General features: G+C 41.3%; 1 protein-coding gene across 1 annotated transcript; it reads left to right on the top strand.

Annotated features, from left to right (window-relative positions):
- Positions 12,839–14,236, top strand: LOC109719270. The gene has a single exon (XM_020245845.1). It carries the CDS (start codon positions 12,839–12,841, stop codon positions 14,234–14,236), a length of 1,398 nt encoding a protein of 465 aa, XP_020101434.1.

The following is a 14,994-nucleotide window of genomic DNA, read 5'->3' as shown; positions in this document are numbered from 1 at the left end:
CCTTCGGACTTTCCGAAACTTACGCACTCGACAACTAGTCGATTCTAATCGAAGTCTAATCCTCGAGTTTCGAGAATTCACTTCCTAACACTGGCCGCGAGGCTGGTGAGTCAATGGTGGACGCTGTTCTGGACGAGAAATTCATCTTCTCGTGATCTGCCAATACCACTGTATATAAATAGAGGTCGCTTGTATCGGGTCATTACCGACAATCGGCAGCTGGTCAAAAATGGCTTGTAATCTCTGTCCCCATCTCTCAATGTGTGCAGCATGAAAGATTGCCCAATCCTCATCTGGCCGCCCCTGAGAAGTGACACGACGGATGGTCTCCACGTTAATGGGTATATACTGGAGGAGACCAAACTGTCGTAGGACTCGATCCGGTACATGAAGCTCAACAATATGAAAAGAAATCAGCATCGTCCTCGATCGCCAGACCTCACTGTCCTGTACACAGAATGCCAGTAGCGTGGCTATAATAGTATCTGTGTACGGCCGCCATATAATCTGTGAAAAAGCCAATAATAGTCAGCTGAATACATTAATACATTTGTATATTGAAAAAGATGGTTGCATTAATACGTACCTGGGACTCTCTCTGCTGATCTAACTCATCTCGATAGAACTCAATATCCGTTGTCCTAACATTTGCTCCGAAATGTAACCCGTCGGCGTTCAATCATCTAATATTTGAAAAGTATACGTGTTAGTTGCAAATGTATATATAGAAATGTAATATGTATCAAATTTATATGTCATATCGGCAACCCAAAGGGCAACCAGCTATATCAGCAATAGCTCCAACGCCAGTAGGTCGCCCGACATGAAGATGGTCCCACGTCTAAATCTATAAATAAATTACAATAAATTAGTGAGACACAGTGAGAGAGGGGGGGGGACAGCGTGGAGGAGGGAAGGGGCGCAGTGAGAGAGGGAGGGGACAGTGAGAGGGGGGGACGTGGGGCGGTGAGGAGAGGGGTGCTCTCACAGTGATGAGGAAAGAGAGTGTGGGCGCGGCGGCGGCGGCGGCGGGGTGAGCCACAGAGAGAGAGAGTGAGAGGCGGCGTCGGGCGGCTAGAGAAGGAGAGAGAGAGAGAGAGAGAGAGAGAGAGAGAGAGAGAGAGAAAGAGAGATCGAGCGAGAGAGGACGGAGGGAGCTCTGGCGGGGAGGATATACCAAAGGAACATGGTGACTGGTTCACCGTGTTTGGACATGGTGAACCATTCACCGTGTTTAGGCACGGTGAACCGTTCACCGTGTTCAACTTAACACACTGGCCCCAGCCCTACCCGCATGGCGTTGATATGGCGCCTACGTGGCAGGGCCAGGGCCATTTTTACAAATTAAAATTTGACATGACTATTTTTAAAATAAAAATTTTCAGGGGGCTAAATGCAAAAAAAGCCCTCAAAAGAATGGCAAAGATGCCGAAAAGGCCTTGGTTTTCCATGCTCTGTTCTTTCCTTCTGTTCTATTAGGATTACTTTTTAACTGCATGATTTCATTAAACAGGCACTCTCATTTGAAATTTTTATCATAGTTTCTAATAAAGTCTATGGTGAACTGATAGGTCTATGTCAGAAAGGTAACTATATTTTATTACTAGAATTTCATATACAAACATTCCACTTTAAGGATGTCCTAGTATTGATTCAGGAAGAGAAATTGTATTTGGTACAAAATGTTCTACTGAGATTACATATTCAGCTAACGAGCTTGGAGTCTAACTAGAAATATACTGTTGAATGGTGTTATATTGATAGCTTATAATAGTTAAACTCTTCTAAGCAGTATCAAATGATTTATAATTTTTTTAACTATCCTGCATGGTTTAGTATCATTAAAGTGAGAGTTGTGTTTGTTAGTTTTTGAGATTTCACAGAGAAATGGCAAAAAACTATATATATCTATACTACTCCATTAAAGGAGAGTTCTGTCACCTCAAGGCCCCTAAAGATGACAAGTGTCCTCCTAAGGCTCTTCTCTCTCTTTTTGAAAAAATTGCATGCACCCAGTCTACACAAGCTTTTTTCTCTCTTTTTAAAAAATTTGAATGCACCCTGTCTACACAAATATAATATACATCAAATCTATTTTTTCAATTTAAAATTAAATATAATTTAATAAATATAATTTATATTTTATAATAAGTTTATGTATTAAATATTATAGGCCTTAGGTTCCAGCAATGTGGATTTATCAGTATGATGTTAAATACAAGTATAGACCCGACGTATCGAATGATTTCTTCCCTACCCACTCCTCATTTATAGAAAAACTTTGCCTGCACCCAGTCTATAAATATTACATATATTAATCATAACTTTTTATAATTCGGTCTATAAATATTATATATATTAATTCTAACTTTTTATAATTAGGTCTATAAATATTACATATATTAATCCTAACTTTTTATAATTAGTATTATTAAATTAAAATATAATTTTATAAATGCGACCTATCTATATAAAATGTCTCTATATCAAAAATTACTAGAGTTTAAATTTTTATATCAGATTTTCAAAAATAAAGTGCACAAAATTTACTTATACACTTGGTGCATCAAATAGTATCATTTGCTTTAATATAAATAAACATATATAGATAACCCTCAACTATAATTTTTTTGAATTAAGGCCCAATCAAGTTTTATTTAGTGTTGTAATTTTTATGCTTAGTTACATTAAAATGACCAAAGAAAATTAAAATTCTAAATCTAACTAAATTACTAATGAATTTAACAAAATTTATAAATTTTTTGATAAAATTATCTTACTTAAAAAATTAAAAGTTTAGGAAGTTTCTATACATTTTCAGCAAAAGATATTTTGGCAAAAAAAATATGAGGACCCTCTCAACTATTAAGACCCTTTGCAATAGACTGCTCAAAATTAATTTTGTAATTGATTTTTATATTTTTTTTTTTAACTTTTTATGATTAATTTTGGTTAATTAAATAAAATATTTATTAAAATTTATACAAAATTTGATCAAATATTTTTTACATATGTATTTTTACATGATTAGATTATATTTATTAAATTATATTTTAGTTTAAATGGTGAAACCTTATAGAACCTTGAATGGTGAACCTTATAGAAGTTTTTTTTTTTTTCCTATTTATGAAGAGTTGAAGACTAAAGAGCTCCTCCCAACAATCTTTTTTTCTATGAATTTTTTAATAATTTTTTGCATATATATTCCTTTATAAAATTATTTAGTTACTTACAAATTCTTATAAAAAATTTTGTAGCACATAAACCAATTTACATTATTTTTATTCAGATTATTTTTAAATTTATATAATTAATAGTTAAAAATTAAAATAATATAAATATTTTAATTAAAATTTATAATTAAAATATTTTAAATCCGCAGCATCGCGCGGGTAATTTACTAGTATATATATATAGTAGGGCTACTATACTCTTATGAGTATAGAGCTCTTCATACTCATAAGTTGTTTTTGATGTTGGGATTTTCGAATTGACGATCCACACCGTTAAACATGATCTAGAGTATTTGAAACATCTAGAAAATAAATTTCGTAATTTTTCGAAATCATTATAAAGTCCATCAAGCGGGTATAAAATAAACGGTTAAAATCGAACTACATCCTAAAAATGGATGATCGGATTCTTCAATTTAAGATCGGAGTTATTGATCTTTATTTAGGTAGTGAATAGAATTTTTTATCAAAAATTCAACCTATTCCGATTCTTTTTCACAATTAAACTAGCAAATATGTCATACCGGCCGTTAAAACTTGTCAATTTTGTGAGCTTTTGATCGTAAGGTAAATGATATCGAAAAATTATAAAATTTGATTTCTAGAAGTTTTAAATGCTCTAGATAATGTTTAACAAAATGGATCGTCGATTCGGAAGCTCTATCATCGAAAATAACTTATGAGTACGAAGGCGATCGTACTCATACGAGTATAGTAGCCGGACTCTCTCTCTCTCTCTCTCTCTCTCTCTCTCTCGCGCGCGCGCGCGCTCTATATATATATATAGAGTCCGGCTACTGAGGGTGTTGTAGCAAGATTGATAATTTGGAAGAGGTTGTATGGTATGATCTAAGGTGGATTTGAAACGTTGCATGCATAAGTATGGTTGAGACCGAGATGTGGATAAAATTAATCCCCTGGTATGCATGTGTGATAGTAGTATCACCTACTAAGTGGATAGGTGTGATTGGATTAGACCGGCAAATGGCTGGTTGCGGGCCGAGAGTTAAGCTTGAGATAGAGGTGGAGTTGATGGACTAACTCTCTAGGCAATATGAGTAGTGAAATTGTGAGAGTTAAGTCGGGATGCTTGAGGATGACCTTGTGGTTCAAGAGTTCGGATGATGTTCTGAGGGCTCGAATGGTGGTTGTAATGTCCCCGTTGTGGTGGAGATGGTTGAGCAATCGCCGAGTTTTGGCGAGTGGCCGAGTGGTACCTCAACAATGCTGAGGAAAATTCATGCTTGTGTATCGTAAGCATAAGAGCTCAAGTATAAGGTGCAAATGTAGCATATCACATCCCAGTATGTTGTGCCAAGTTCCGTCGAAACGAGCGGAACGCGGAATGGAATGAGTTGGTGTAGGCTAAGAGTGCTTTGGAGCCTATACTTATGGTGTATGGGGACCCGAGAGAGCGAAACTGTAATTCTGGTGAAGTTCTAGAATTTGGGCTCTCGGGGACCGGTCCTTGCGGGGAGAGACCGGTCCCCGTGCGCGCAGCAGCCGAACAGAGCAGAAAAATCGGCTAAGTTTTGGAAATCAAGCTCTCGGGAACCGGTCCTTCGGCGAGAGACCGGTCCCCGTGAGACCGGTTGCATCGGGGGAGAAACCGGTCCCCGACTGCGGGAATTGCCTAGTAAAGGCTGTTTATAATTGTGGAAATTGAGAGTGCTTAGATGTTTAAGAGCAAGTAGAGGTGAACATGGCTTGTTATAATGAATCGTAAATGTGATTGTGACCCAAGGATATGGAGTGGTTGAGGCCTCCTGGTTGGAGTGTGTGCGAAATCTCAAATGAGGACTTTCGCCAAGTGATGATTCGGTCTGCGTTGCGAATGAGAAACGCTGTGTGGTATCGAGACGGGTTGGCGGTAAGCCTACGTTGGATGGTTGGTCTGTGGACCACCTGTGGTAATTGAGATGAGCGATCTAGTTGATCGATAGGGTCTTGGTGGTTTGAGCGTAGTGACCATTGGAGCGGAGGCTCGGTCATACTGCTCGCGAGTTCGGATCGCCAAGTCTGGCGTTGTCGGTGAGTTGCGATTAGATACACGAATGAAGTGTTCGCGGGAACTCGTCGCGAAAGTGATGCGATGTTCGGACGTAATAGAGAATTGGAGATATTCTCCATGAGAGACGTTGGAGTGGTTTAAGCCACGTGAGGTTTGGAAAGACTGGGCTCTTAGGGAACCGAAGTTGGTGGATGTGCCGAAATGAGCCATCTCATAGTAGAGCTGAAGTCCATATATGGTTGGAGCATCCGCGGTTGGGCGATGCACTATAAATGTCACACGTGAAGTGATGCAGATTGAAGAACCTGAGTGAGGTTCACCGGGGACTGTGGATGTAACAAAGAGTCATACTTGGTGAGATAGACTCTTGAGTAGTGATAATGGTAGAGTACCATTTGGTGGACTCTCGTGTGGATTGAGGAGGTCTACATGTATGTATGAGAAGTGATGGTTAACCACTCGAATCGATAGGTGGTATTGCTCTCGAAGGAGAGTGGTGTTTGGCGGAATTGATTGGCGTCATTTAGTGAGGGTGATTGATGACGACCCCGGCCCGACGGGTAGAGTGTGCGGGCAATGATTGGTTGAATGGTAAGAGGCAATTAAGAGCGCCCATGTTGAAATGTGCTAACCGAAAGGAGTTGAGCTAGTATGGCAATTGAGGCGAAATAAGTCCCTCGTGTGATCGATCGGGATTGGTATTGGATTATGGTGAATCGTTGGATATCGATTCGCACTATTAATGGGACTAGTAGAAGTCTGAAAGGTTGGCGGTGTGCTATTTATGTACCGCATTTTGTCCTCGGGATGATGATTAGCCGAGGGGGACAAGATAAGTTTGAAGCCTAGGTGCTTAACTGTGAGGTTGGGAGAGTGTCCCAGTAATCATATGGCGATGGTAGTTGAGACTCTCACTGGAAGGGTAGGTCGTTCCCTATCCGTTAGAATATGGTGAGCGAAAGAGTCGCTCTAGGATTGGGCGGAGAAGAAGGTTCACCGTGCACAATGGCGGTAGCTAAATTGTGCTGTTAGGCGCCGGCGAAGTTGTGAATTCGCGGTTGGATATGACGTTTGGTGACGGTGTCACCCATGTGGGGTGATTGGGTTGGTGTCGAGGAAAGATTAGTTCTCGGTACAATGAACCCTATGAGGATTGGAGTGTGTGGTTGCGGTGACTTGTAAGTCAGTATTACCGCCGAGACTGGGGGAATGCACTGTTACTTGAGAAAGTGACTTAGGAAAGCCAAGTGATGTGCATTCTGGACTCGTGAAGAGAGGACGTTACAGAACGGTGTGGTTCTGTTTATAGATGAACGTTGAAATGAGCATATAGAGTACAAGATCTTTGGACACTCGAGTAGTAGTGCGTGGATGTGTCCTTATCTGTTTGATGAGAGTTGTGGTTTGGATCTAAGTTTCGCGAACGAAACTCTTTTTAAGGGGTGGAGAATGTAAGATGCCGAACTTCTATAATTATGAAGTTACGGTGTGTGTTAGCTTGGAAAGCCGTTAGAATGGTTACGGTGAAGTTCGGAAGCATTTGGTTGCTTTAATGCGCATAGGGCACGAAAATGGGGCCCGAAAGGCTATGATGCACCATGGACTAAATCTAGCAAGGGCATGGATGAAAAGATGATGAAAACATGTTCGAAAACATGTTTGGAGAGTCTCGGTTCGATTTGAAAGGAATCGGAAGTTGAACGAGCGAAAATGATCGAAAACAGACCAGAAGGCTGAAAATGCTGAAAATTTGGCAAGTCTGGAATGCTGATTTTCTGGCCTTTCGGGGATCGGCCTCTTACTGCCTGGGACCGGTCCCAGCACCCGAAAATGGCCCAGTTTGGGCTGTGCACAACTTAAATTGTTGAGGGGTCTTTGTGCAAATGTGCAGTGTGTATAGAAGAGAATTTGGGCTCTTTTCTCTCCTTCTCCCTCACATTTGCAACCCAAAAACTATCTCTCTCTCTCTAAACGAAAGAGAAGAAGAAGAAGAAAAAGAAGAAGAGGAAGAAGAAGAAAGAAAAGAAGAGGAAAAAGAAGATGAAGCAAGTGAAGAGCTTCCCACCATCATCTACTTTCTTGTCATTAGAGCAATCTAGAGTGGTAAGTTTCTAAACCCTTTAATGGTAGAAACCTAGGGTTTGGGTTTTTTGCTCTAGAGATGGGTTTAGTAGCATTCTTAGATGCTAATTAGAAGTTTATTGCTTAAATCTAAAGCTTTAATGGTGGATTTCGCCGTAGTTGCGACCTAGGGCTCCAAAATGGGGTTTTGGAAAATCTAGGGTTTTGATCTAAATTGAGTGGTTATAAACCTAATTGATAGGTCAACGAACGCGTTGGTGCGCTCGGTTCGTCAATTCGTCGAGCCGGTACAAAGATATTGAAGAAACAAGCTAAATTGGTACAGATGGCCGCAACTCGCGACGTAGGTGTCTAAAAATCGTGAAAATGGAATCGGGGCTTCTCGGCATTCTTACAAGGTGGGGGGTGCTATCCGGAAACACCGGATCTCTTTCTATGTCTATGTCGCTTCTTTGAGCATATTGATAATGTTATATTCATGCATGTAGGGTAATGAGATAAATGTTGATTGTATCAATTATCTGCTTATGAACATTGCAAATATATTGTAGAGCCATGAGAACGAGAAAATGAACTACCCTATATGTATGTGAAAGTGAGAAAAGACTTGATCCATAGTAAATAAAGGCGACATTGACTCTAGTGACATGATTGGCACCGAGAACATATTGTGCTAGATAAGGTAAAATCTTAAAGCATTGTGAAATATTGACTATCCCATTAGTGAACATTATGGCTTAGTAAAGTGACATACATGATTAGGTAAAGACCTATCATCGGTATTGTGGCATCATGGCTAAAGCTGTAAAGACCATTCTATGCATTGTGACTATTGTGGCTTAGTAAAGTGACATACATGATTAGGTAAAGACTTATCATCGGTATTGTGGCATTATGGTTAAAAGAAATGACTAAACAAGATTTAGTTTATTGTGGCATCATGACCATTGTGATATTGGAAAATGGTAGTATATGCATGAATAGGTAAAGACTTTTCATCGGCATTGTGGCATTGAGATAGGTTTGGCTATACCTCCTCAAATTGAGGAGGGAATCATACTCACATGTATTGGTTCCGGCTTGTGGGAGGTCGCTCCTCCACAGGCGGTGTACTCTGGAGTGATGAAAATACCATGGGTGGACGTGCCCGGCGAAAATCCTTCGGGTGATTGTGCCTTGTGCCTCCCCCGTTAGACGGGATATGTGGACTGTGAGTTGGGGTAAACCAGGAGCACCCCATGGTTGATTGGGTAAAGGCCAAAGGAAAGTGTGTGGACTGTGTGTTGGGGTAAACCAGGAGCACCCCGAGTTGACCATAGGAAAGTGAAAAGGACATGCATGCATAATCATCATGTATTTGAATATGAATATCTATCTGTGGTTTGCTTTCTTGCAGGCATTGTATTAGAAGTGCATTAGTTGGTTTGTTATCCTTTTTTATTGAAATACATATGCCTGAAATAGACCTAGTGGGAGAATCGGCGCAGTCGGTGGCCGAACCCACTGGGAACTTCTTATAGTTCTCATCCCACTAACCATGCAGGTTCTAGCGTTAGCGGGGCGATCGGGGCTCGTGGCGTGGTTATCGTGATCTAGGTAGCGTACTACCTTTATGTGTATAGAGGCACCCTTGTATATTTCATCTATTATGTCGATGATGTAAAATGTAAAAGGTAAATGTAATAAAATTATGTGAGAGGTGAAAATGTATTAAGTTCCTTTGAGAGGTGAAATTGTAAATTGAGATGAATGAATGTAAAGAAATTGTATAAGCTTTGTATTTGATTGAAAGTGATCAATATACAATGTATAAATGTAATAGTTAGATTGCTCTCACTTATGTTGGTTGTTGCTTGCCCTCGTGCAAGCCATGTATACTTGCATTCATTATGTTTGAATTGCTATCGTTATACATGTATTGGTGGAGCCTTGGGCGGACAGGGGAGGTGCTGTCCGTTCGGCGTCTGTTGACGTACCCAAACCGACCAAATTGGCGGTCTCGGAGTGTGACAGGTATTCTGCGCCCAGAGGGACCGGTCTCCCCGACTTGGGACCGTTCCCCGAGAGCTTCAGCTCGGGTCACGCGTTCGGGTACCGGTCTCTCCCAGAGAGACCGGTCCTCAGGAGACCGGTTCCTTCCTAAAAGACCGGTTCCCGAGAGCTAAGATTTCAGGACAGCCATTTTTTGGCTTTTCTCGCTGGGATCACGTTCGGGGACCGGTCTCTCCCTGCCCGGGACCGTTCCCCGAGAGCTTCAGCTCGGGTCACGCGTTCGGGTACCGGTCTCTCCCAGAGAGACCGGTCCTCAGGAGACCGGTTCCTTCCTAAAAGACCGGTTCCCGAGAGCTAAGATTTCAGGACAGCCATTTTTTGGCTTTTCTCGCTGGGATCACGTTCGGGGACCGGTCTCTCCCTGCCAGGGACCGGTTGCATCAAAGATCCCGGCAACCCCAGCCGATGGGACCGGTCCCTCCCTACCAGGGACCGGTCCCCGAGAGCTGTTTTGCTCCAGTGTAGATTTTGCACTGTTTGCTCCCGTGGACTCGTTTCCAATACACTGTTGGTGATTTTAATATCTCTGGCTTTTCCAAAGCTCACCAACACGACCCTCGGTCGATTTCGCATGAAGTCTAACTCTCGTAATTCGAGAATTCACTTCCTCACATCTCACCCCACTTTGTTGCAGGGCCAAGTACGAGTGCGCCAGCTGAGGATCGTGGTAAGGGCTTAGCGCCCTAGTGTTGGTAGCATACCTTCCTATTGCATTAGAGTTACCCTATATATATATTGAGAGTAGATGATGTATAGGATGTGAGATATTTTGGGATGAATGTAAACTAATGTTTATACTTTGGAAGATGTAAGCTTTACGTTATGTTTTGGAAGCTTAATATATAATTAAATTATATAAAGTTGAATGAATGTAATAGATAGATGTTCCTCTCTTTTATTCACTTGTGCATCACTCGTGATACTTGCTCCTAGTTGTTTAGCACTGATTGTGCTCCCTTTTGGTTGTTTGATCTTGTATGTGTTCAAGTTATTTCCTGGGGACTTGTTGCACAGGATCTCGTTGCTTGAGCTTTGGGCGGACAGGGAAGGTTCTGTCCGTCCGGCGTCTGTTCGACGCGCTCGAATCGGACCAAATTGGTAGCGGTCTCGGGGCGTGACAACAAGTGCATGCATCCAAGTGCTTATTTATTAAGAAATGAGGAAAGCTATGAGCAGCACCAATAGAAGTTTTCTTTATCCAATGTTCTTAACAAGGGATGCTTTGACTTGGGACTGGGGATGTAACCAATCTGTATAACCAAGTTATATTAAATACGCTCTTATTTGTTAACAGTTACTCTGTTTTAGTAAAGTGGTATAAACTCAACAAAGATTTTAGTATCGGACCAAAGTGGAAAAAAGGACCTTCGCTATATCTACGAGTTGTGAATGGAAAATTGATTGTGTTTGGCATTATTTATCTCAAAGTTTTTTGAGGTTGTAGGGCATTAGTGTGGACCTTTTTTTTTTTAGAGCCTATTTTGGTGGTAGTGCCGGATTGTTTGTAAGCATTATATTTATTGTTTGTTTGACAAAACCAAATACGATAGAAACTTCGTTTGTTTCTTTATTATTCAGAAAATAAAAAAGTAGTTGATGCTGTGAATGGTTAGTGGCCTGCTTGCACCAATCATTTGTGCCGCTATCATACTTGAAGGGTGTGTGTAACAGGTGGTTAATTTGTGCTATGGCAACTATTTTGCAAATTTGTCGCAAATTTAGTGCAGATGTCAACTGTTGAGAGTATTTAGTTTTGTTGAGGAGATTGAAGAATAACAACCTAAAAAGCTACATTTCTCTTGCTCTAGTATTTTTGCTTTTATAGTTAATTCCTGTATATGTGATGGTCTATATCTAGGATAGTTTATTTTGGGGACTGCTTTTAGAAAGTACTATATGCAATAGAATTATTCTCGGTCATCTGGATTGGAAGGTACTTCTAGCCGACAACAACAAATGGTTGAAATATTTTATTTATTCTATTTTTTTTTTTCTTTCTAATATACCCCATATGTGTTTCTCCGTTATTCTAAAATACCCTTACAGTTACCATCCATTAAGTTAACTTGAATTAAACATGAATTAAATATCTACTAGAGTTGAAAAAAAAATCAAAATGCCTATTTTGCTCTTAATTTAAGGGCAAATAAGAAATACTGGTGATGGTAGAAGGGTATATCGGTAAATAAGAAAGTCGTACAAAAGTATATATATTTGCAAGGAAAAAATAATAATTTTATACAGATAACAATTATTATTAACAATTTATTAAAGGAGTTTAACTCTAGAGATATATTTGAAACAGGTTGGAACATAAAAATGGTATTTTCAATATTAGTCTTCTAAGAGAGGGTAAATCAGAAAGTCGAAAACTTTTCAGGGTCATATAAGTAATTGCCCTTTTTTAATTCCACATGACATCAGGTAGGTATTTTAAATATCTGATATCAAGAAATAGTAATTATCATTAATATAAATTAGTTAGTTGAAAAAAATATAGGGAGACCTTGGTCCTCTCAACTTCAATTTTTCTAATATAGACCGTAAAAAATTTTTAAAAATTCTAATATTTTTAAATTTTAGTCAGTTGGCTATAAAATTTTTATCAAATTTATTCGTACATTCATCAAACTTAATAAATTTAATCAAATTTTATAAGCAAATAAAACTAAACCAGCTAAAAGAATAATTAATAGCTTGTAGAACTATTAAATTTAACTAAATTTCAAATTTAACTAAATATAATAATTCAAAAAAAGGTTAAAGAATAATTAAATAAAATTATTATTATATATTGAAGGACAGGGCGTGGCGTTGCGTTGCGTCGTTAATTCCCTCCCTCTCTCTCTCTCACTCTCTCTCTCACTCTCTCTCTCCCACGGTGTGGTTTTGCTTCTTCCTTGGCGCTATTTTTATTTCATCTGGTTCTTGATCAAGAGAGAGAATTTGATGACTAATTAAAGGAAGCCCCTCCGCGGAAGGCCATCGCGCACCTCTCTCTCTCTCTCTCTCTCTCTCTCTCTCTCTCTCTCTCTCTCTCTCTCTCTCGCGGAGCTAGCTCTAGTCTACATTCTACATTCTACAGTAAGTTTCTTTAAGTTTTTGCATGCCTCAGCAGGTTTAATTAGTTTTCTGATTCATGCATGCGTATTTTATATAATTTAATTCTCGATCAATTCCGATGTGGGCTTGTATCAATTCATCAAGGCTGATCCCTGTTTCGATTCGTTCTACACGCTACATCGATCTCTCTTAATTAGGTTCTTGATTAAATTCTTTAATTAACTAACATGAGCCTTACTTACTTTAGATGAGATCTTCGATTGTATAAATGCAGAGTGAGTGAGCTACATTGCAATCTCTGTTGATAATGAATTAGTTGTTTTGGACGGCAATTTGATCTTCTTCTTCTTCTTCTTCAAGGCTGATCCCGAGCTAGAGAAGAAGAATTAACTCGACCATGGCGATGCCCGCCGGGTGCAAGTACGCGCCCAAGGAGGAGGTTCTGGTGGGAATCGTACTGAGAAAGAGGGTGCGTGGGGAGCCGCCGGATCCTGCTGCCGCCGACTGCATCAGAGAAGCCGACGTATACGGCCACCACCCGGCGCAGCTCACCGCTCTCTTCCCGCCCACGAATCAAGGACCCCACGAGTGGTTCTTCTTCAGCTGGTGCAAAGTCAAGGGCAAGAGAGCCCGCTGCGGAGGCCGAGATGATCACCAAGAAGCACGGCGCGGGGATGGATTCAAGAGGGGGAGGAAGGAGAGGTCGGTGCGTGATGCCGGAGGCGCAGGGATCGGGCAGTGGAGGTCCACGCAGGCCGCCAAGAGAGTGATTCAAATCGACGTCTCGGGCTGTGTCGTCACGATCGGATACCATCAGAATTTTGAGTTCCGCGACAGCAAGAAGCAAAAGACCGATTGGCTCATGGAAGAGTACGGCCTCCTCCCGTCCTCCGGTGGAGCCGAGGCCGCAGGCTGCGATGACAAGGAGCAGGTGATCTGCAAGATCTACAAGACGCCCGCTGCAAGACGCGCCGAGGCGAAACAATCTGTGGCGCCGGCTACCCTTCCGCCGCGGGTGTCGCTGCAGCTCTGCCCTTCCCAGCCCGAACTGCCCCAGCAGCGCCGTCCTCGGCTTCAACCCCAGCTGTCGCCACCACCTTGGCCTGCGCTGCCGCCCCTGCTGCCCGCTTCTTCAGTACCTGATGTGTCGCAGCCGCAACTGTCGCCCACTTCTTGGTCTGTTGGAACGCCGTTGTGGCCTCCTCAGCGCGAGCTGATGGTGCAGCCACTAATTTCTATGCAGCTAGACGTGCCATGGCACGACAGCATGATGGCCGCACGCGACCGTACACCCTTTTGCCCTCTCGATCGAGATCGGCCTGACGTTCCACACGGTGCAGTGGTTTATCCGGAGCTTTACGAAGCGGTCGCAACCTACGTCGGTGGCGGTCAGATGCGGACTACCTCGCAGATTCCCCAGTGCACTACTACGGACGTATCCGATCATCACACGTATGACGGCAGCGTGCTCTTCCAGCACTCCGACCGACAGCAACAGCAGCAGCAGCAACACACTGAACCAATTGCTAGTGCAGCAGCGCAGGTAGAAGGTAGTACTACTCCTGATGATCAATCTGCAGCTGTCGGAGCGGAGGGTGAAGCGGAGAAGGATCTTGGGGCGTTCCTTCAATCTGTTCCTACGGAGCAGCCCCCGGTGTCGTCCGACCATGCGCGCTACCTAGACGAGTCCCTCTACATGGTCCACGATGGCTCCCTGTTTGCCGAGATGCCTACCATCGATATCGGCGTCGACGACTACTTGATTAGCGATGGCCTCGACTTTTTGGATATCTGATCCATAGCTTATTTAGTTATCTAACTATGGTTGTAACTATATATATATACACACACACACGCACCAATTTTGATCATGCATCCTTAATTTTGATTGTTTGTCTTGCGGATGTATCAGATATTACACACACACACATATATATATATATATATATATGAATCATTAATTTGTGATTAATTTCTTGGGAAATTGAAAGCTTTTGTGGCATGGAATAAGCTTATGTAAATAGAACATATTGACTGTGAACTGTATATATGTTAGAATTAATTATTAACTTGTTGAGCTGACAATGATAGAAGAGAAAATTGATTAATTTGTAGATCGGAGTACGTTCTCCAACAGTTTAGTTGCTCTGCATTACTTGCTGTTTGTGTTTTGCATGTGCCGTGCAATGCCGACACATCTTAATTTACCTGGAACTGGTGCACTATTTATAATCAGATATGCACCGCACTGTCCCATTCTGTATACATTTTATAATCCAAACATTTCACTTTAATTCGTAGAAACAAATAAATAGCTACCAATCAGTGAGCCAGAGTCGAGGTCAAATTAATATGTGATTGGATGAATGCGGCTGGGAGGATCCTCGCACTAATGCCATCACCAGGTGCAGCATTTTGCTGGCCATGATGTTTCCAAGATGGGGTGGGGCCCATAATAAAGTATTAAGTTGTTCCAATCTTCGCATGAACATAGGCAGTTTCTGCTTGCACCTTTTGTATTAATATTGGAAAGAATATTTACTAGTTTGCGCT

The sequence above is a fragment of the Ananas comosus genome, linkage group 13, assembly GCF_001540865.1.
Source record: "Ananas comosus cultivar F153 linkage group 13, ASM154086v1, whole genome shotgun sequence".
NCBI classification, from domain to species: Eukaryota; Viridiplantae; Streptophyta; class Magnoliopsida; order Poales; family Bromeliaceae; genus Ananas; species Ananas comosus.
This window is presented reverse-complemented; position numbering and strand designations above follow the sequence as displayed.

Bases quoted from the DNA above. Each gene is read 5' to 3' on its own strand.
- LOC109719270 (XM_020245845.1), top strand. From the start codon at position 12,839: ATGGCGATGCCCGCCGGGTGCAAGTACGCGCCCAAGGAGGAGGTTCTG.